The sequence below is a fragment of the Haliotis rufescens genome, unplaced genomic scaffold, assembly GCF_023055435.1.
Source record: "Haliotis rufescens isolate VD_foot unplaced genomic scaffold, xgHalRufe1.0.p SCAF_26, whole genome shotgun sequence".
NCBI lineage: Eukaryota > Metazoa > Mollusca > Gastropoda > Lepetellida > Haliotidae > Haliotis > Haliotis rufescens.
In genome coordinates, this window is record NW_025963957.1 from 4,790,088 (window position 1) to 4,811,352 (window position 21,265).

Here is a 21,265-nt window from a genome sequence, read left to right on the forward strand (position 1 = left end):
GTGTCGTTGTGCCCCAATGGTTATGATCATTGCTCATGCCATCAGTCGTTCAACTCAGTTTCATATCTGGCTGCAATAATACTGGAATGTTACTGACTGCAAACATCATCCACACACTCACTCACTGATGGAGATCACTACTGTCTGAGGGTATTAAACTCGGTGACTTTCATGACTATTCTTTGATTATCTGACTTACAACAGACAATAATAGTTCAAACAAAGAGCATCTGAACACTGCATTAAGGTAATGAATTATTACAGTGGTAGTATGTACTATTTGTACACATTTACTCATTGGCTAGTGTTTGTTTCCCTACAGGGCAGAGCTCTGCGATCCCAAAAACAACTTCACCATGTGCCCCTTGTGTGACCGTCAGTGTCCCTACTGGAAACTACATGAGGCATGTACTCATGCAGCCGTCAGCAGGATATTTGATAATGGTGCTACCGTCTTCTTTGCCATCTTTATGTCACTGTGGGGTAAGTAGACCAGTCAACTTTATGTCCATGTGCTGCAGTTATGATCCTTTTTGAGCTTCAGTTCTGCGAAATAACTTCAGAACAATTTAAAATGTCTTCATAAAATTTTGACAATGATTTGACAGTATTCATGATCACCTTAAAACAGATCAGATCGTCTGTCTTCAGACTAGATTGTTTTGAGTCATGCCCCTTAACCCCGTCAAGGATCTGCTGGTAGTGGGATTGAATCACAGATATTTGATTATCCTTGTTCTCTCAGCTATTAAACAATTCTCATAGGTCAGCCTCGCTGACTTGGCTGATGCATGTCATTGTATCCCAATTGCGTGGATCGATGCTTATGATGTCAATCACTGGATTGTCTGGTCCAGACTCAATTATTTACAGACCACCGTCATATAGCTGGAATATTGCTGTGTGTGGCGTTAAACAACAAATAAACAAACAAACAAATCATAGGTTCCATCACTTGTAGTCTTCTATATGAACTGCATTAATTTGGGCTTTCCTTACCACAATAACTAGCACACAGAACTGTAACTGAAATACTGTTCAAAGCAGCATTCTACACCAATCACATGCTCTCTCATGAAAGAGATAACTTTCTTACCTCAGACAATGTTATGTTTTAGCTCTCTCTTGTGTGGTGCCCCAGCTATATCATGTCCACTATATGGTATGATTGTTTTAGAAAGAAGTGTTTTACAACTTTATACATATGATTTGCAGGTACTCTGTTTCTTGAGTTTTGGAAACGTCGAGAGGCTACGATCCAGTATAAATGGGACCTTACTAACTTTGTTTCTGAAGAGGTACGTTCACAGATTTGTGTATTAATAATGTCTATCCATCAAAATATTTGTTACCTCATATGTACTAAATGAAATATGCCCCATATCTGAATTATTCGAGAAAAGGAATTTGACATGGACATGAACCATTATTTTTCAGGAACCTCCAAGACCTGAGTATTTGTCCCAGTTGGAAGGTTGGCACACACTGAAGGTCAACCCAGTCACAGGGGTGAGTATCTAACTGATTGACACACTGAAAGTAAATTTTATACAAGGTTTGGTTAAGCATTGTCAAGGGCGTATGTTCACTGAAAAGTCCAAAGTATTCCTTAATTGTAAGAAAATCAACACCGTGTGAAGTTGAACAGCATGAACCGTGTATGGATAGTTTTTGTATTTGAGTTCAGATATCATACTCTATGGCTAACAATGCCAGTGACACACTAACACATGGCCATGCTTTTCACACTACATTGACATGTGGTAAAACTGAGGTAATACCACTATTGCTCACTGCAGCAGCCCAACCGTCTTTGTGGTATCTTGTGAATAGAGAGTCTAACCGGGTCACAGGTTCGATCGCTGGTCTTGTCATACAAAAGACGTTAAAAGATGGTACCTGTTGTTACCCTGCCTGATGCTCGGCAATAGGAGACAACACAAGAACTGGTCAGCACAGAGTCTGTATAATTTGTCTGAGTTGGGTATTCATGTTAAACTTTGGCAATGTATCTCGGTGGGCTTACAATATTGATAAAAAAACGGCATTAGTCGGGACAAGTACAAGCAGACACACACATAAACACGTCACTATGTAAGTGCATTATTGTTGAAAGCGACATTAAGCCCCATTTCATTTCACCTCATGACTGCTGCAGCCATCTTCTGTTGTTTGATCACTCATTATCTTTCTTTGCTTGTTTTTCAGATCAAGGAGCCCCACCTCCCATTCTGGAGGCGCCGTTTCCCCATCTTTCTCTGCTCCTATACAGTCATGATAGTTCTGGTAGGTATTGTAGCTTGAAATGAATGTTCACGGTTAGTCTTTTACTTTAAGCATGTTTAGCGCACCTGAGTCTTCTCTCCTTCCTCAATTCAGGTTTTCAATGAAAAGACAGACCAATGCAAGATCATAAACATATGAAAAGAGTAAGCTTTAACCTGGTCAACAGGTATTTGAATTTAACTTTATTTGAAACAATTTGGATGTTGGCAGACAAATGCATCTGTTATTGTTCATCTGTTTCCAGGCACTGATGGCTGTAGGTGCAGTGATTGGAGTGATAGCTTACAGGGTGTCCATGTTGGCTGCACTACAACTGATCCGAAAGCAAGAAATATTCACCAACAGCAGCGACGTTACCACCAAAACCGTCAATCTCATCTACCAGAATGCCAGTCTTTTGACAACAGTGACAGCTGCCTTGATCAACCTGGTCATCATTCTGCTGCTGAACTTCGTAAGCACTAGTCCACTGTCAACTTTTGGTCTACCATCTTTTTTAATATTGACGAATTAGTTAATTGATACCCCAGGTGTATTCTAATTATTGTTTTTCTTGTTTGTTGAAGTTTGTTTGTTTGTTGTTTAACGCCGCACTCAGCCATATTCCAGCTATATGATGGCATCTGTAAATAATCAAGTCTGGAAAAGACAATTCCAGTGACTGACACCATGAGCATCAATCTGCACATTTAGGATACAATGACATGCATCAGCCAAGTCAGTGAACCCAACCACCCGATCCCATTGGTCACCTCTTATGACAAACATAGCCTTTTACAGCAAGCAAGGGTTGCTGAAGACCTATTCTCTCCCCTCCCACTCCCCTCTCTCCCCCTCCCCTCTCTCCCCCCCCATATATATTGCCCTGTTTTTTGTGTGTTTTGTTTGTTTGTTTGTTTGTTTGTTGTTTAATGCCGCACTCAGGAATATTCCAGCTATATGATGGCGCTCTGTAAATAATCGAATCTTGACCAGACAATCCAGTGATTAATGTCATGAGCATCGATCCACGCAATTTGGATACCATGATATGCATCAACCAAGTCAGCGAACCTGAACAACCGATTCCGTTAGTCGCCTCTTACAACACGCATGGTTAGCGGTAGACCAATTCTAACCCGGATCTTCACAGGAGCCATATATATTGGCAACCATGCATCATGACATATTACATACAAATGTACTCGTCTATATTTATCCATTATCAGGAAGACCGCCTCCGTGGTCTAGTGGTAGAGCATCCGCCCAGAGAGCGGAAGGTCCGGGGTTCGATCCCCGGCCGCATCATACCAAAAGGCGTTAAAAGATGGTACTTGTTGTTACCCTGTCTGGCGCTCGGCATTAAGGGGCTAAAAAACAAGGACTGGTCGGCTCGGAGTCAGTATACTGTGTCTGAGTTCGGTATTCATGTTAAACTTCGGCATGGTATCTCAGTGGGCTATCAATGGGCATCAGTCCGGTCTAGTACAAGCAGCCACACACACACACACACACACACGTGCATGCACGTCGCTTTATAAGTGCAATAATCTTGGACGCGACGTTAAACCCAAATTCACCTCACCTCACCACCATTATCAGGATAGGTTGTATTGTTTGTGTCATTGCACTAGCTGGTACAGATACCTTCGATATATTTATTTTCTACCTTGTGTTTGTGTACAGGTGTATGGGTACCTGGCTTTCTGGCTGACAGACTGGGAGTGCCTGCGCACACAGAGCGAGTATGACAGCAGTATCACTCTCAAGTTGTTTGCTCTGCAGTTTGTCAACTACTTTTCTTCCATCATCTATATTGCATTTTTCAAGGGGAGGTAAGTGCATCCTCATTCTGTGATAAATACAGAATACTTCACAATACTTTATTGAAACAGATAGATGATCGTCTGTAAAACTGTTGTAAAAGAATGCATATCTTTCTTAATGTAGTGACCGCCTCTGTGGTTCAGTGGTACAGTCTCTGCCCAGAGAGCGGAAGGTCGGCCCCGGTCGCATCATACCAAAAGATGTTAATAGAAGGAACTTATTACCACGTCTGGCGCTCGGCATTAAGGGGCTAAAACAAGGCCTGGTCGGCTTTGAGTGTCTGATTGGGGTATTCATGTTAAACTGCGGCATGGTATCTCAGTGGGCTAGCGCTTTAAAATCTGAAATAGTCCAGACTAGTACAAGCAGCCACACACACTCATGTGCATGCACATCGCTATATAAGTGCAATAATATTGGACGCGCCGCTAAACCTTATTTCACCTCACCTATTAATGTGGTATTTTGTTAATGATCCACATGATTGATAACTTTATCTCTGTACCCAGTTGCAAATGAATAGTGAGAAGACCAAGGATAGGCACTACTACTATTTCTCCCTAAATGGATTAAGTGACTGTGTTGCATCTGTTGTTTGAGTAAACATGTCAATGTTCACTGTTCGCAGCTTCAGTTTGAGAGTACTCATGGTAACAGTACATTAGTCAGCATAGGTGTCCAAGAATGATTTTTGTAATGGGAGGTCGAACCATTGGACTATTACAGTGTTAGAAATTGGCACTAGTTCTACAGTCCTTGTCAAACTGCCCAATAGTTAAGGTATCACAAGGACAAGTAGAAATTTTGTAAAATGTTATCATTATTAGGACTAGTGGACTAAACATGTTAGCTTCAATCACTGCTAATGTGTGGTTTACAGAATTAGCTTCACACCAAAACTCTAAAAAGAAACATGTATTCGCTACACAGTTCGACTGAGTTTTAAAGAGTTCCCTTAGCAGACATCTGACTGTGTGTCCTGATGTGTTGTCTGTGTCTGCAGGTTTGTTGGCCGCCCCGGGAAGTACAGGACCGTGTTTGGAGGACGCCAGGAGGAGGTGAGATCAGTAGTTGTGGTTGTCAAGGGCTTGTTTTCATTCGTGTAGGGAGAGGTTGTCCATGTACAGGGATATGAATTTTCCACAAATTTCTTTACATCAAGAATCATTTTTGTGATACATGCCATTACAATACACATACACCGTATAGTTGCCCAGACCCCCACCTAACTTTCAGTGTTTATTTCAAAATCATCCCTGCAGGTAGGGAGCAAATGTTGCATTCTTGTAAGCAGTTTTGATTGCATTGACGTAGGAAGTGATTGTTGCATTTGTGCAGGGAGTGTTTGTTACAGAAATGTTGCTTTTTGCATATAGTAGGGAGCATATCTTCACAAATCTTTCCTCATTTCATTTATGTATTTCTTCTCATAACATTGATTAAGAGTAATTCTTCAATTGTTATATCCTGTTTTAGTTAAAAGTGTAGGGCAATGCAGATGGCACATCAAACAATGTCAAGATGATACTTGCAAAATCTTCCTCTGAATAATAGATCCCCAGTCCAGTTACCCAAATGATATATGGACTGTTTCAAATGCTCCTCAGTGTTGAAACATGTATGTGCAATGATTATTAAGTACAAATCTGAGCAGTAAAAGTGAATGAAACCTCTTTGATTGGGTTTATTATACCTCCTTTCTAATGTGAAAAATACCCAGTTTGTAACATAGCTTCGTTTAGGGCATGACCTCTTTCTGTCTCGTCAGTAACTTTGCACAGTTGTTCCCTAAAGGATAAAAGTCTGACACTTGCATCACTTTGGGCTTTCCTCCCACATTAAGTTGACACACAGTGATATAACTGGAATACTGTTAAAAGGTGTGTTAAATCCAATGTTCCCACACTTGAGTTGCATATTTAACCAAGCAGTGGAGGCACATTGGTCCAGGGTATTCATCATAACAGAATGCCGATGTAATACATACGATTACCGATGATGGAGTGATTCATGTTTTAGAGGCAAAAAAAGCCCTTGCGATTGTTCCAATATGCAACATTTAACCTGGGTCAATTTGTATATTTCAGTGTGAGGCCGGGGGCTGTTTAATAGAGCTGTGTATTCAGTTGGCAATCATCATGATCGGAAAACAACTGATACAGAACAACTTTGTGGAGATAGTGCTGCCGTAAGTTGTCCTTAATTTAGTTTTGAGAAGATTAATGCTATGAGGTGAACAACATCCTTAAACTATTAGGGGCGGTCGGGTAGCCTCGGGGTTAAAGCGTTCGCTGGTCATGCCGAAGACCCGGGTTCGATTCCCGACATGGGTACAATGTGTTAAGCCCATTTCTGGTGTCCCCCGCCGTGATATTGCTGGAATATTGCTAAAAGCGGCGTAAAACCATACTCACTCACTTAAACTATTGCAGGCATGTCAGTTGAATACAGTTGATTATGTTGAGATGTATTTGGTCGCAGAAAAATAATCAAGTTCATCAAAAAGAAATGTGCGAAGGAGACTCGAGAGCAGAAACTAGCAAAGACTCCTTGGGAGAAAGACTATAAGATGACAGCTTCACAGACCACAGTTTTGTTCTATGAATACTTGGAGATGGGTAAGTAGCACTTTGTTTATGCCAGTTAAAATGATCAGGCTGATGTAAAAACCACAAGTATTATGAAATTTGACTGGACAGAAGTTGAGGCAGTGAAGATGAGTGTATTAATATGTGTAGTTAAGCGGAACATAATTACTCTCCTTGACCAAGTAGTGAAATACTCCATAGGACGTAAACTCTTATCAATTTTTTTCATACATTTATCCCTAATAAGCTTGTTCAAAGAGTAGCAGATTTGCACATGTATAAATATGGTACCTGGGGGTCTATTGTATTAAGATGTTTACATAGTCTACTCATTTAGCAACATGTCATGTATTCTGTCAACATTAGTGGTATATGCTTTATGTCGCTTCCATAGAAAGTTTCAGAATACCTTTTACAGACATTTTGAGAAAAAGTTATACACTTGTGTGATGATGTAAAGTAAATGTCGATACTGGACTGCTGGTTGTTAGCACTTTGGCAACTGTTAGTATGTATTAAGTCAGTTAAAGAGAGTAGACGCTGCACGTGAGCAAAAACAGTTCAGGGCAGTTTCATGATACGTACTGCATAGGGGTGTACTGATATTTCGAACTATCGAACAATTTGCAATTGTTTGCCCCACAATGGTACTATATCAATAGGAATTCTAAAAATGCCAATAGTATTGTCAATATTATGCATAACATTTGAAAGTTTCAATATTTGCAATTAGTTGAAAATTAAACAAAATTCCCATTTCAAACCTGCCTGTGTGTTTGTTAGCAAGGATAACAACATATCAATCAATGTAATCGAAGTGAATAAAGTATGACTGACAATCTCAAAGTCAGCCATTTTCTTCCCTGTGCCAAACTCAACCTAAGGGGAAGTAACTCCAATCTGAAAATTATCAATCCTTACAGTTTGCCAGGTGCACTTGTTAGTTCATGGCTGTATAACTCTTCCTTTCAGCTCTACAGTTTGGATTCCTGACAATATTTTGTGCTGCCTTTCCACTTGCTCCAATTTTCTGCCTGTTGAACAACATCATTGAGATCCGCTGTGATGCAGCCAAGTTTATAACACAACTTCGCAGACCAGTAGCAGATCGTGCTGCAAATATTGGTAAGATCAACACTAGTTTATTCACAGCAGAGGCGATCTGTTATAGAATAATTGCACAGACAAGGATTAGTCATCTTAATCCAAATATCAGTATTTCAAACTTGTCCTTCCAGTCCTGCTTGGAAGAAGTGTTTAATCTGTCCACCTTTTCCTTGAATTCCACATTAGTTTATTGCATGCCCAAAACGGCTTTCTGTGATTGTGTTTAACATAACCCCTCCTGTCTGTTGCAGGTATATGGTACAGTGTGCTGTATGGTCTCTCCAGGATTGCTATCATCACCAATGTAAGTCTACTGGTTATGCTGATACAGGGTTATATACAATTTAGAAATTGCAGGGGAAGCACAATAATACTCATTGTGCCAAATTCTAGACAAGAAATATTAAGGTCCTGTAATTAAAATGATTATAAAATCTTACAGTGCAGTACTCTACACCATGTTGTTACTTTACATGACCCTCATATTGCCTGTAAGAACCCTTGAGATTAATTACCTTGGTTCTCTTGGACCCCAGTATGTAAGTCAAGGTAAGACTGTGCTGGTACTTGTATATTACACCAGGAAAGTACTCGGTAGCCCTATTAGCTATACTTATACATGTCTATGCCTGGTTGGGGTGTCTGGGTTAGAAGCAGTCCCCTGCAACCTATGCTAATCATAAGAGGAGTCTTCATGGATTCTGTGGTCAGGATCTGTGACTTGGTATATTGTGAGACATTGTAAAACTGTAGCATTAATTGTTGATCACAATATCAATCCCTGGAATGTCTCGACCAGACTAGATTATATACAGGCCAGTGTCATATACAGCTGGAATATTGTTGAGTCTAGTATTATTACTATTAAGCAAGAAACAAGTATATAGATAGTTTTAAACTTTTACCTGTATATACATTTTCGAGCATATATTTATACTTGTGTATATGCAAGGAAACCTAGATATGGAATTGCTGTCTTTGGCTGAACCGGTTTCTACGCCGACATTATTCTTTTTACATGCATTAGTTTAATTAATATTAGTTCATAATGGACTTTTTTTCACTTGAATGGTGATCTCAGATAACATGGAATGTGTTAGGTTTAGCATCTTGAGTCTGTGACACTAGATGCATTGACTAGTCCTTGTTCTGTTGGCCAGGCATTTGTGATCTCACTCACGTCCGACTTCATCCCTCGGCTGGTCTATGGTTTGCGCTACAGTGAAGATGGAAGCCTCAAAGGTTACGTCAACTACACCCTAGCTTACTTCAACACCAGTGATTTTGAGGAGGACCACCGCCCATCAGATAGCATTATTTCTAATGAAGCAATCTGCAGGTCAGTGATATGCTGTCGGTTTGTTCACATTTGAATCAAGATGAAAGATATCAATAAACTTCATGACTTAAATATACTGAATAATGGCTGAATTTGTATTCGGTATTGATATGATGTGATAAAGACATTAAATGTAATCATGGGAAAACACAAGTGTCATTAAATTCATCATATATTAAAATTATTTGGAATAAAATAATGGTTCCATGTTGTCAGGTACAAAGATTTCCGTAACCCACCCTGGCACTATGACAGAGAGTACCGCCGGTCAGAAGTGTTCTGGCATATTCTAGCTGCACAATTGGCATTTGTAGTCGTCTTTGAGGTAAGTACAGAGTATTCTCTTCGATAGGCTATAGCATTGATTTGGTTAAGTTCACTGTGACATATATGATTACTGAGTGCAGTGTTCAAAATCCAGTATGAACGTCACAAAGTCTTGTTGTCATAACCTAATGTTATAACTTTAATAACAAAGGAGCAATCCTGAAGGACCTCAGGACCCCCTAATAATACACTGTAAATAGATAGTTCATTACTTGACTTTGTGTGTTGCAGAATGTCGTGGTTGTGGTGACAAGTCTAGTGGCATGGATGATACCTGATGTTCCATCCGAGCTGAAAGAACAGATCCGTCGTGAGGCGTACGTGACAAATGAGATTGTGTTGAAGACCGAGCTGATGCGAGCTCATGGCCAAGAAATCACTGCATCAACAATTGCTCTTGTTTCTGATGAGGAGTCAGGCCGATATTCCCCCCGACTCAGCGAGGATTTTGAGGAACCAAAGCTGATTCACAGGGGAGTGAACAACGGGGTGGAGTCCGAAGACTCTAAGACTTATGTCTAGCAGAAATTGACAGCCTGTTAACACAGCAAGTCAAGGAGACTAACGTCTAGCAGTAGCTGGCCACCAGTCAACTCAACAACAGTAGGCAGCCAAGGAGACTACATGTATTGTCAAGAAGTTTCCTTTAGGCACCTAGACCCAGAACAGATATTAACTGCAGTAGGCTTTGTGAGTGTTTTGTGTTGATCACTTACTTGAACGTATGAAACCTCTGCCTACTAACATGAACTATGCTCCTTCCATAATAATGACCGCCACACCATCTCCCTCCATTATATTGTCTTCATGCATGATAAGAGGGTTGTTTATTATATGAAGAGTTTTCTTATAAGATTATTCTGTGATGAGAAAGGGTATGTCATGGTTGTGATGGAAGACCATGACCTGCCTGCATTGTAACAAGTGTCAAGTGCCTTTAACTTCACTCAGTTCCAATCTGTGATGTTTCAAATTGAGAACCATAGTGGCTATAGTCGACAACACTTGTATTTTGCTGTTACTGTAAATTTGTACTTTAGACAAAACTTGTATTGATGGCAGTTGCTGAGGTAATGTAACAGTGAAACATTACAATTGTTAAGGTAATGTTACACTTTCACACTGCAGTTGATATAGGTGATGTAACATTTACAGTCCATGTCAAATGTTTTTATAGTGCACTAGCCTGAACATAGTGCACTAGTCTCTTGACGTCATTTTCAGTAGATCTTAGTGTTAATGATGGACTGCATGTACACTGCAGTTGCTAAAGATGTTGACACTTGTGTTGTGATGCAATATTACCCATACGCTGGAGGGAGTGGTGAAAGTTACTTTAGTTGTCTTTGCAAATACATATGCCCTTATTTCTTTAGCAACGAGTTTTGCAGTCTGACAGACTGATTATGTTTTGTTAGTGCATAATCAGCTTGGCAGCCAATGGTAATATGTTGTTGATGTTGTATATCCTTGAAACTTTTTTGTTGTCAAGGCTATTTATGAGCTAATGCATTTAAAATAGATTTCTACAATTTTATTTTACATAGCAATATTGTTACCCACTATGGTACACCTGATGTAGAGATTATCCTCTATCACATATCACACAGTTTATTCACTGAGTTTACATACAACACAGTACATTCTTTTTTCTATATTTGTATGTACACTGCTCTATGTAAGTGTTGTATTTTCCAGTATTACTTCTGTACAGGCTTGGTGACATTTGCTGGTCCATGTTTTGCTGGTTTTGTTTCGTGTTAGTGATGTTGTGTGATATTTTCTTAGCTATTTTAGCGCTTTTTATGATGGTTTTAGTAATGGGAAGAAAAGATCTGCTGTAGTAGGTGCTCAGTCTGTAGCAAACACTTTGTGTCAGTAGCCCAAACCTGGATTTAAGCCTCATTTTCTGTAGATTTTGATGCTATTATCAGACTATTATTAGCTGAGCTTACTGGACCGAACAACATTTTACTAGATTCGGGCTTCAGACTAGTGGCTAGCGACACAGACTGGGGGCTACTTGAGCATCTTCAGTGGGAGTTGAGACAAGCAATATAAGTGTGACAAAATGTGCCTTTATTTTGAGGAACAGGATGTTTGGAACTGAAAAGTTATAAACTTTACCTTTTTATACAACTGGTTATTTTTAAATATATGCATTAATCTGTTATTATCAGTTATTGTCGGTGATTATTTAAAAATTACTATCATGTTCCAGTACATGCATACAGTTTAAGGAAATGAAGGCTGTTTGTAAGTGTGGGTGCATGGACAACCTGCTTTGTCATAAGGTGTAACTAGGTAACTGATATGATATGCATAGTACTGAGTAGCAAATATGATTTCAGTTTAATGAGACTGTATTGTTGATGGAGAGGGGATATTGCACAGTGCTACATCACACCCTTACTATGTAAATATTCCAACCATTAACATAATTCTCTACTTTTCACTAGAAAGTTGATTCAAATGTCAAGAATGATATGCTGGTTTGTCTTTTCAACAATTTCTCATATAACTTCTCAAAACCTTATCCATCTTTCAAATTTCTGTTTGATCAACTGATCTTAAAGCGCAGCAAAATACCGGTAAATGTTCATTTTGTTAACAATAGTGCTTACAAACAATGTGTAACATCTGTATGATTTTGTACCATACATTAGTTTCATTGCAACACAGAAACCGATCCTCTCTGACACAAATGATATATCAACACATTATTTTCAAGAAACATTTAGAGTTTCTATCAAATTCCTTTGCAAACTGTCAATGATAAATAGATTTGGGTCACAAAACTTGTGTATACACGAATTCTCTGAATGGTATTTAGAAGTGGGTACTTTTAGATAACTGAGAAATGTGTAGGTATTTGACATAACTTCAGTTTAAGTGGTTGTGAAATTGCTACAGTAAAATATCATGTATAAACCCGACACTTTGCATCATGCAATAGTTCAATGGAGAATGTATTCTGTCTTCACGTCTTTCTGAATCTCAGAAGTTGGTTGTATAATACTCAGGGTCTGTGTCTTTCTTACCTGGTAGTTTAGCCAAATGTTTTTTTATGTATGTTTTGTGAATTGTTAAAAGGGTATGTGCATCAAGCCAAGTCCAGCTGGTTGGAAGTTGAATTAAGGGCTGGGAGTAGGAAAGATCTATCCATTTTGTTACAACAATGAAACACCATCAAACACTGTCACTTTGTTTTTGTATGGTTCACCTGTGCCAGAGGTTTTGTACTGTGTTGTTGACTGTCTGTTGATCCATAAACTTTGACGTTTTCAACTTCTCAGAAAACATTGTAGATCATGACTGACAGCAAAATGTTAGTCAACTGAAGCTGAATTCACATAAGATATTCTGAAAACACATTGAGTAAAAGCACTGTATTTTAGATGATCTTCAAAATGCTGACCTATTATGCATAAAGTCTGACATCACATTAATTTTTTACACCATATGAAAGCTCAATTATTGGCAAAAGTAAAACGATTTTGCGTTCTGTAAATGATGACACCTTGTTAATAACACCTTAAAGCAGTATTGAATATTTAAATTTGCATTGTTATTCTGTTGTGATATTGACATAAAATATGTCCTTCACCACATCTCTGATTCCTGTCAGTTGAGGTACAGTCTTGCGATACTGTTCTGGAACACCTATTACTATTACTATGAGGTCATATTTGAAGGCATCATCATAAAACCACAGAATTGTTTATTGTTTGCATGTGCTTTAGCTAGTCTCCCGAATATCTTGCCCTCCCCATGTATTTTTATAACACTACATATCACCACAGGCTAACTGAGTGTTACAGGTTATGATGCATGTATTTATACCAAGGATGAGTACCAGGAAGTGAGGAGCCCATGGCTAGGGAGCACTTCCTAGGTGTGATATGACTGTACCCATGTTCATATTCACAGAAATAAAGTATTGTCATACTTAAAGAAGTGTCAGTGTGTCATTTACTCTGCCAGAGAATCACGTTTGTGTCTCCACGACTGCAGGATGTGTTGTATGGACTTGGACAAGGGTTTACACTAGACTAAGGCTTAGTCTCAGAAAAGATATCATTTTGATAGAAAGAAACTACATTTCAATTCAAAAGGAGCCCCAGTGCTGTGGTATGTGGAAAATATAGACTTGCGCTTCGTTTAGAACTATAGCATTACAGTAAGTGCTGGCCTGGACAGAAGGGAAAAAAAAAGGTTCAGGCACTGTGAGACAGACAAGGGTTTACACCTGTGAGCTCTCTTGGCCGAAAGTTCAAGCTATGTCATGGCATATTTCTGTGATGTTTGTTAAGAACAACTGCTTCAGTTGAAAAAATGTTTTCATCCATTGGACCATATGATGTAACATTCACCATTATGATGTCATATCCTGACAGAACATTTTGCATTTTCCTTCTTCACTTCTTAGATATAACACTACCGAAAACGTTCCTCTTCTGCATCCGAGGTGCCCATTGCCCTTGGTTACCAATCAGTTGTTTCTCTTTCTCATGCACAAGAGGATATAGATAAATGTGACTTATTTTGGTAATGATTATATTCTTCGGTCTTATTCGTTCTTGAGGAAGGAAATGTGACAGTTACCTTCCTAGGAGGTTACTTCATAATATTCTGTGCGGAATCTTCACTTAGGAGACAAAACTACTGTGGTATCAACTCGACAGTTCATTTTATCTCCCTACCACCATGACGGCAAGAGAGCTTTGGTTTGAAACGGTGCTCTCATTGCAAGGGCTGACCCAGCATTTTTAAAATGGGGGGGTCCAAAATATCAATATCCTCTCTCAGATAGTTTTACTGCCTACCTGTCTACAACATTCTACATTTGGTTCCCCCCCCCCCCCAAAAAAAAAAAATAAAAAGGGAGGGGCATCCCCTAGAACCTTCCACTCCCCCTCCCCGCGTAACTACACATGGGTACAAAGGTCCACTATGTTAGAACATTCTGAAAAGGGGTCACAGGTAGTTGTAAATTATAACAAATATTACTAAAGGTCAACATTAAGATTCTGACAGTCTTGATTAGTTCAAAATAACGGTTCAAGACACTTAGCCTTTCAAAACAAAGTGGACAAATAACCCTCCATAGATATTTTATAATTTCAGATATGTTTTTATTTCATTGCAACCTGTGCATAGTTGCACTCATGGTCTGGACAAAATTGTTTCTTTAAAATCAGATAGCATCTTCCATTGTGGGGATCACAGGTTTTGGAAACAGTTTAAAAAAATACTGAACAATTATTATTTGCACAACAAACTTTTTAAAAATATTTTTTTCTTATTTTGAATGTGTACATCTTATGAACTAGTTAGGAATTACCCCCAGTAAATGATCGAAATTATGAATAAAATATCTACCCACCCTGAATTTGGAAGCGTCTTGTTCGCAGTCACATTGCCATTGACGAATTGACAAAAAACCCAGAAGACAGTCCAGTACTATGAAGCTGATCAGCATTAACTACCTGACCTGGTCAAACGTTGTACCATTGGAAAGTCACTGGTGTGAGGCTGAATACCGCTCTTTTGAGATGAAGACGAGTCCTCTTTGTACACATTACGTCTTGGAGACTTCATTTCTGTGGTAAGTCAATTTAATGATTTCAGGGCATTCAACGCCAGAATGTGACAGAAATTTATGTGACTAGATCACATGTGGCCATGAATCAGTGGTTCGTGTGTGTTTTGCTTTATGCGTGTGTAAGAGGCGCCTAACGGGATCGGGTGGTCAGGCTCGCTGACTTGGTCATCGTACGTGGATCGATGCTCATGATGTCAATCACTGGATTGTCTGGTCCAGACTCGATTATTTACAGATCACCGTCATATTGCTGGAATATTGCTGAGTGCGGCGTTAAACAACAAACAGACAAACATTACCCACAACAATTCCGATGTAACAAAACGATAAGGAGACAGAATGGCTGTAAAAATGTGAAAAACGTCAGACACGTTGAACAAAATACAAAAATGTGGATATCGCAACTCCGCAACAGTGCTGCCGTCACTCCCACAACTTGACACAGCCCGACACAGCTGAGAGCCCCGAGGTCGGCACAACCAGGTCGCGCGACCTGTACACAACTCGGCTTATCTCCTCACAACACTGACTGCCGGCACAGTGCCCCAATAACACAGATCGGACAACAGCGCACAGCAAAGAATGGCGGACACAAACGACAGGAAGGTCGCTATCGTAGGGAGGTAAGTATCCAGTCGGGGACAACAGTTGTCACAGTGGATTCACTACAATCTGGTGAAACCGATGTGAACTGATCACAAACAAAGACATCTTCGTTTTAACTCAAGCCAGTCTGCATGCCACGCGCGCAAAGAACGACAACTCTGTTTTCAGAGTCTTTGTTTCCCAACTCTCTGAAACAGAGCTGAGATCGAGTCAGGAGGCCTATATTTTAACCTTCGGATAGATGAAAACTAAGTCTTTCGAAGAACCCTTTTAAATATGCGATTGATATTGATTCTAATTAAGGGTAGGAAATCTCGACACTTTTCAGGGAAATGATGTCGTTACCTCACTTCCACTTGTTTCCGCCATAGATCATCATTATGACGTTCTACAAACGCAACAAAGCAAACCGGTGACGCCACTGAGACGAATGTTTGAGACAGTCATTCAAAAATATATAAAAACGGTTTTAATTCAACGTGGACTCTCTTACAATGTTAGTCAATCCGTTGTTAAGGACGAGTACCATTTTGTTGTAGTCTGTTCATTAAAGCAGTGACCATATAATCTATTATAATTATGGTGTCTGATAAAAGCAAAGTAGAAATACATTCATTCCACAATATTACCATAAACATCCTACAGAGATTAATTAAACTAACTGCCCCTACAACACATTCAACAATCAAAGGTCTTGCTTTGTAAGTGAAGAGAAATGTATGTAATATCAAATTTAAAAAAAACCAAACCCAAACAAATATAATTATGTATAATGTATACGTCACATATCATGGAATAATTGTGCATCATTTGTGTACTATCCACAAATAAATTAAATATAAATCTATTGTACTCCGGACCACGAGGCCTCCAATCCTGGAATAAAGAATCTTGAATCTCAAGTCAATCAGTTCCTTTATATAATAATGACGCTATTAACCAATCAGCATCTATATGTTCTCTTACAGTGGCCTGATTGGACGCATCTGGTCCATGATATTCACTGGTGCTGGGTACCGGGTGTCCATATACGACATTAGTCCGGAGCAGGTTAAAGGCGCTCTGGCCTCTATCCAGGAGTCCCTGGCCCGTTACGAGAAGCAGGGCAACCTCAGAGGCAAGTTGTCCGCCGCAGAACAAGCTCAGCTCGTCACCGGAAGTAGTAATCTGGCAGAGTGCATGCTGGGTGCCAGACACGTACAGGTACAATGACATTTACACCAGTTTTAAACAGTTTTAAATTAGTGTGTGTAAATTTGATATGGGTTACACATACATCTTTTCACATGTACAAATCAATTTACAACCTTGCCATGTTTCAATTTCAATCTTTAATTGTATAAGACACGTTGGTCTTGCTGCAGTAAGTTATATTACAAGTATCAAACATTGGTATGAAGGATTTCATTTTCACCAATGACTTAAGCACATTCATTACTGCTACATTTGTACTAATGATTAGCATACAAGTTTTGTGATTGATGTTTTTCGTGCTCAAAATGTTATATATTTTTTTAATCAATGTTAACGTTTATGAAACAACAGTCTCAAAGAATGACACACAACTCATGTTCTGATGGCGCTAGACGTAACACAAAATGCGTACTATTTGACATTCTGCCGGCAGATGGTTGATAATCCCAGCTGATGTTCATTGATTGTGGTAATATGTTTAAAGGAATGTGTTCCCGAAGATGTCAACCTCAAGAGGAAAGTGTTTGAGCAGATGGACCAGCATGCAACAGGCAACATGGTCCTTGCAAGCTCAAGCAGCTGCATCAAGTCTTCAGATTTTGCAGAAAATTTGAAGCACAGAGAGAATGTACTGATTGCACACCCGGTAAGGGAATATGGCTTTATGAGGACAACTCGGTTTTCCGATTCCTTGTTTCCCAACTCTCGGAGCCAGAGCTCCAACTTACAGAAACATTTATTTCCGACCATAATAACGTTACAATGAATCATTCAGTGTTGGATAAATTGTATGATTTGTTTCATAACTCGTAAAAGACACAATTTTTACCTTCAAAGTTTTATTCAGAGTTTCAAAGTCACAGGCCGATAAGGGGCGTAGGGTGGTTAAAACGTTCGCTCGTCACGCCAAGGACCCGGGTTCGATTCCCGACATGGGTACAATGTGTGAAGCCCATTTCTGGTAATATTGCTGGAATATTGCTAAAAGCAGCGTAACACCATACTCACTCACAGGCCGATACAATACAATTCTACAAGGTAAGGAAGACATATATCCGAAATAATTATAACAACACATGATAAGGGTTTACTTCCTCTGGCGTTTGTAACGTCTGCGATCTTTTTGTAGTTTGTCAACTATGGCAGTAGTCATCAATGTGCGAAATGCAAACTGATGAAATCACTGACTAGACTATGCAAATGACCACTTTAGGTGTTGTAGGTAAATCCCCCCTACTTCATCCCGCTGGTGGAGCTGATCCCCGCGCCATGGACGTCCCCGGAAGTGACCCAGAGGACCCGGGCTCTGCTGGAGGAAGTAGGACAGTCCCCAGTCACCCTCAACAAGGAGGTTCCAGGCTTTGCCCTCAACCGCATCCAGTACGCCATCATCAACGAATGCTGGGACATGGTCAAGGTGAGGGATCTGATGTCATCTCCAATTTGATTGACATTGTCAAAGTGAAGTATCTGATGTCACCTCCAATTTGATTGACATTGTCAAAGTAAAGTATCTGATGCCACCTCCAATTTGATTGACATTGTCAAAGTAAAGTATCTGATGCCACCTCCAATTTGATTGACATTGTCAAAGTAAAGTATCTGATGCCACCTCCAATTTGATCAAGTATGTCACCAATATAAAACATGGCCAAGGTAAGGGATCTGATGTTACCTCCAGTTTGATTGACATTGTCAAAGTAAAGTATCTGATGTCATCTCCAATTTGATCAAGTATGTCATCAGTACAAAACATGGCCAAGGTAAGGGATCTGATGTGATCATCAACTTTGTGCAGCATGCCATCATCAACCAATGTTTGCACGTGGTTCAGGTAAACACTTCGCTTTGATGCCATCCGCATTTGGTATGCCACCATTAACGATTGTTGGGGCATGGTGGTCTCTATACTGGTCATACCTTCTCGACAGAACGGCTTTTGTCTCAACTCTGTGAGATCACTATTATCATTTTCATATGTTGGGTGAGGTGAGGTAAAATGAGGTTTACCGTCGTGTTCAAAAGAATTGCACGTCTACAGCCATTATAGCGACGTGCGTGTAAGTGTGTGTATGGCTTCTTGTACGAACAAGTCTAGGGGTTATGTCGGTTGTGCTAGCCAAGTGAGATGCCATGTCATTTAACATGGGTAGCCCTCTCAGATACAGTAAACTGATTCCGAGACGACCAATCCTTATTTTATCCCCTTAATGCCGAGCACCAGGCAAGAACCATCTTTTAGCGTCTAATTTATCGCGACCGGGAGATCGAATACCGACCTTCCACGCTCTGGGCAGACGCTCTATCCAATACACCAGGGATGCGGTCTCTTCATATGCCGAAGTGCGACTTACTGTCATAAACTGTCACATTAAAACAAAGTTATCCCTTTAGGACAACTTACTCAATAAAGCCCTACGTCCATACCTTTCTATGTATGAGACGCCTGAATATCATGACAAGCACCTGCACCGCGGCCGCCATGTGGTGGATACAGCGTCTGACGGAAGATCGGTGGTCACACCAAAAGACATTAAAAGATAGTACTTGTTATTTCTGGCGCTCAGCATTAAAAGGATATAACAAGGAGTCAGTATAATGTGTCTGTGTAACATTGTTAAACATGGTGTCTCGATGGGGTAGACTATTAAACCGGCATTAGTCCGGACCAGTACAAGAAGCCACCGTCGCTATATAAATTCTATAATCTTAAACCTCATTTCGCCTCACCCCACACGTTTCTGTCCGTTTTCAGTCCGGGGTGCTGAGTCCAAGTGACATTGACCGAGTCATGTATGACGGGCTGGGGCCACGCTACGCCTTCATCGGACCCCTGGAGACAATGCACCTCAATGCTGATGGTAGGTACTTGGCGCATTTCAAAACAGTAGTGACGCCCACATTTCTGTTCATCCTGGTCTCAAACAGTGCAGTAACGTTGGGGACCGGGGTCATACGAAACCTCGAAAACACATTAAGGAATGGAAAGGAATACTGTCTAAATTCTTGAGAAATTCAAACTTCAAAGAAACACACGTGGGTATTAGTGTATGTTGTTTGCTATTTGACACAGCACTATTGCAGCTATATGAACAAGTCCGCGGCCTGTACAATATCTAGGCTGGACCAGACAAACGACTCACAGATACTATGAGGAACGTCAGGCATCCGGTGCGATGTCACTCCGTCAACCAAGTCACTGAGCCAGACCTCCCGATCCATTTAGTCGCCTCTTACGCCAAGCAAAGATGGCTGGGAACCTAGTCTAATCCAGAAATTCCATGGGGATTAGTGTATGGTAGCCAGTGATTTTGGCAGGGAATTCCAATTGCAGTCATACAATATTTACTGGATATTTCAAGACGATATTTACCAAGGTTTGTTAAAAGAGGCAAAGCGGACAATATTGGGCCTGGTAGCTCATGCATTCTTGATGTGTCTTCTTACCTCAGAGTGAGTGAGTGAGTTGGGTTTAACGCCGCTTTTAACAGTATTCCAGTTATATCACGGCGTGTCAGCTTAATGTGGGAGGAAAGCCCAAAGTGATGCAGGTCTCAAACGTTTACCATTTCGGTGAAACCCACGAGCACGGGTATGGTGCTGACAAACCTAGAAACATAATCGGGGCGAACCGGGATTCGAACCCATAATCATAGGTTTCTGGCGTGTCCAAGGGACGCAACTCTGCACAGCGAATCGTGGCGCCTTAGACGTCTTACCTCAGAAGTTGAGGGGATTTTTGGCATGCTCATAGAATGTGGTTATTAGTTTCATACCAAATATCTGATCACCATCTATGCAACATGTATGTGTCTTTTTGACAAAGGTATTTATTGTTTTTGGGGTGCCTGTCTTCGCAGGGGTGGTAGACTACTGCCATCGTTATGCTGCTGGTGCCTACAAGGTATGCGAGACGTTCACGCCGCCCCCGGTGTTGTACGACATCCCGACGGCAGAGACGGTACAGCAGGAGCTCAGCCAAACAATTCCACTTGAAGGCCTTGCTGACAGACGGAGATGGAGGGACGAACGCCTGGCCTCACTGGCCAAACTCAAGCGTGATCAGAACTAATACACCTGCACCATATTTGTGTGTCTGGGTGTGCCGTGTATATCCCGGGGCCCTTAGACTGGTTCCTGTTGGTGTCATTGTCAACCTTCCATGGTGGTCATATCGCAGGAACGAACGGGAACAAGTCTACCTGTGCCCTGTGCCTGTCTGTGTCGGATCCATGTCTATATAAACGTAGAATAATAACATGGTGTGGTCAAGAGGATTAGTTGGTAGGTAAAACGCCTATAACACACATACCTCTTGAAGCTATACCCAAATAGGCCATTTTCAATGATTATGAAATAAATGCGATAACTTAATTGGACGTTTGTAGAGTGAGTAAGTGAGAGAAT

At 40.4% G+C, this 21,265-nt stretch overlaps 2 protein-coding genes across 10 annotated transcripts in view; both read left to right on the top strand.

Annotated features, from left to right (window-relative positions):
- LOC124147344 (anoctamin-1-like) overlaps positions 1–13,407 on the top strand; it is a 42,163-nt gene extending 28,756 nt beyond the window's left edge. For all 9 annotated transcript variants that reach the window (XM_046518028.2, XM_046518032.2, XM_046518033.2 and 6 more), the window contains 14 exons: positions 323–483; positions 1,216–1,298; positions 1,438–1,509; positions 2,209–2,286; positions 2,531–2,740; positions 3,952–4,100; positions 5,096–5,150; positions 6,180–6,280; positions 6,574–6,710; positions 7,653–7,805; positions 8,039–8,091; positions 8,948–9,126; positions 9,343–9,451; positions 9,685–13,407. In XM_046518028.2, the coding sequence (XP_046373984.1) occupies positions 323–483; positions 1,216–1,298; positions 1,438–1,509; positions 2,209–2,286; positions 2,531–2,740; positions 3,952–4,100; positions 5,096–5,150; positions 6,180–6,280; positions 6,574–6,710; positions 7,653–7,805; positions 8,039–8,091; positions 8,948–9,126; positions 9,343–9,451; positions 9,685–9,975 (1,831 nt within the window). In that variant the 3' untranslated portion in view covers positions 9,976–13,407. The remainder of the gene's footprint in view (positions 1–322; positions 484–1,215; positions 1,299–1,437; positions 1,510–2,208; positions 2,287–2,530; positions 2,741–3,951; positions 4,101–5,095; positions 5,151–6,179; positions 6,281–6,573; positions 6,711–7,652; positions 7,806–8,038; positions 8,092–8,947; positions 9,127–9,342; positions 9,452–9,684) is intronic.
- A 2,117-nt stretch (positions 13,408–15,524) lies between these two features.
- On the top strand, positions 15,525–21,094 carry LOC124147345 (lambda-crystallin-like). The gene is made up of 6 exons (XM_046518035.2): positions 15,525–15,681; positions 16,633–16,867; positions 17,343–17,504; positions 18,081–18,275; positions 19,614–19,719; positions 20,719–21,094. Exons 1-6 carry the CDS (start codon positions 15,641–15,643, stop codon positions 20,928–20,930), a joined length of 951 nt encoding a protein of 316 aa, XP_046373991.1. The 5' UTR covers positions 15,525–15,640; the 3' UTR covers positions 20,931–21,094.
- Positions 21,095–21,265: the final 171 nt, after the last annotated feature.

Bases quoted from the DNA above. Each gene is read 5' to 3' on its own strand.
- LOC124147345 (XM_046518035.2), top strand. From the start codon at position 15,641: ATGGCGGACACAAACGACAGGAAGGTCGCTATCGTAGGGAG. The intron at 16,868-17,342 runs GTACAATGACAT...ATATGTTTAAAG, and splicing joins TGGGTGCCAGACACGTACAG to GAATGTGTTCCCGAAGATGT. The intron at 19,720-20,718 runs GTAGGTACTTGG...CTGTCTTCGCAG, and splicing joins AATGCACCTCAATGCTGATG to GGGTGGTAGACTACTGCCAT.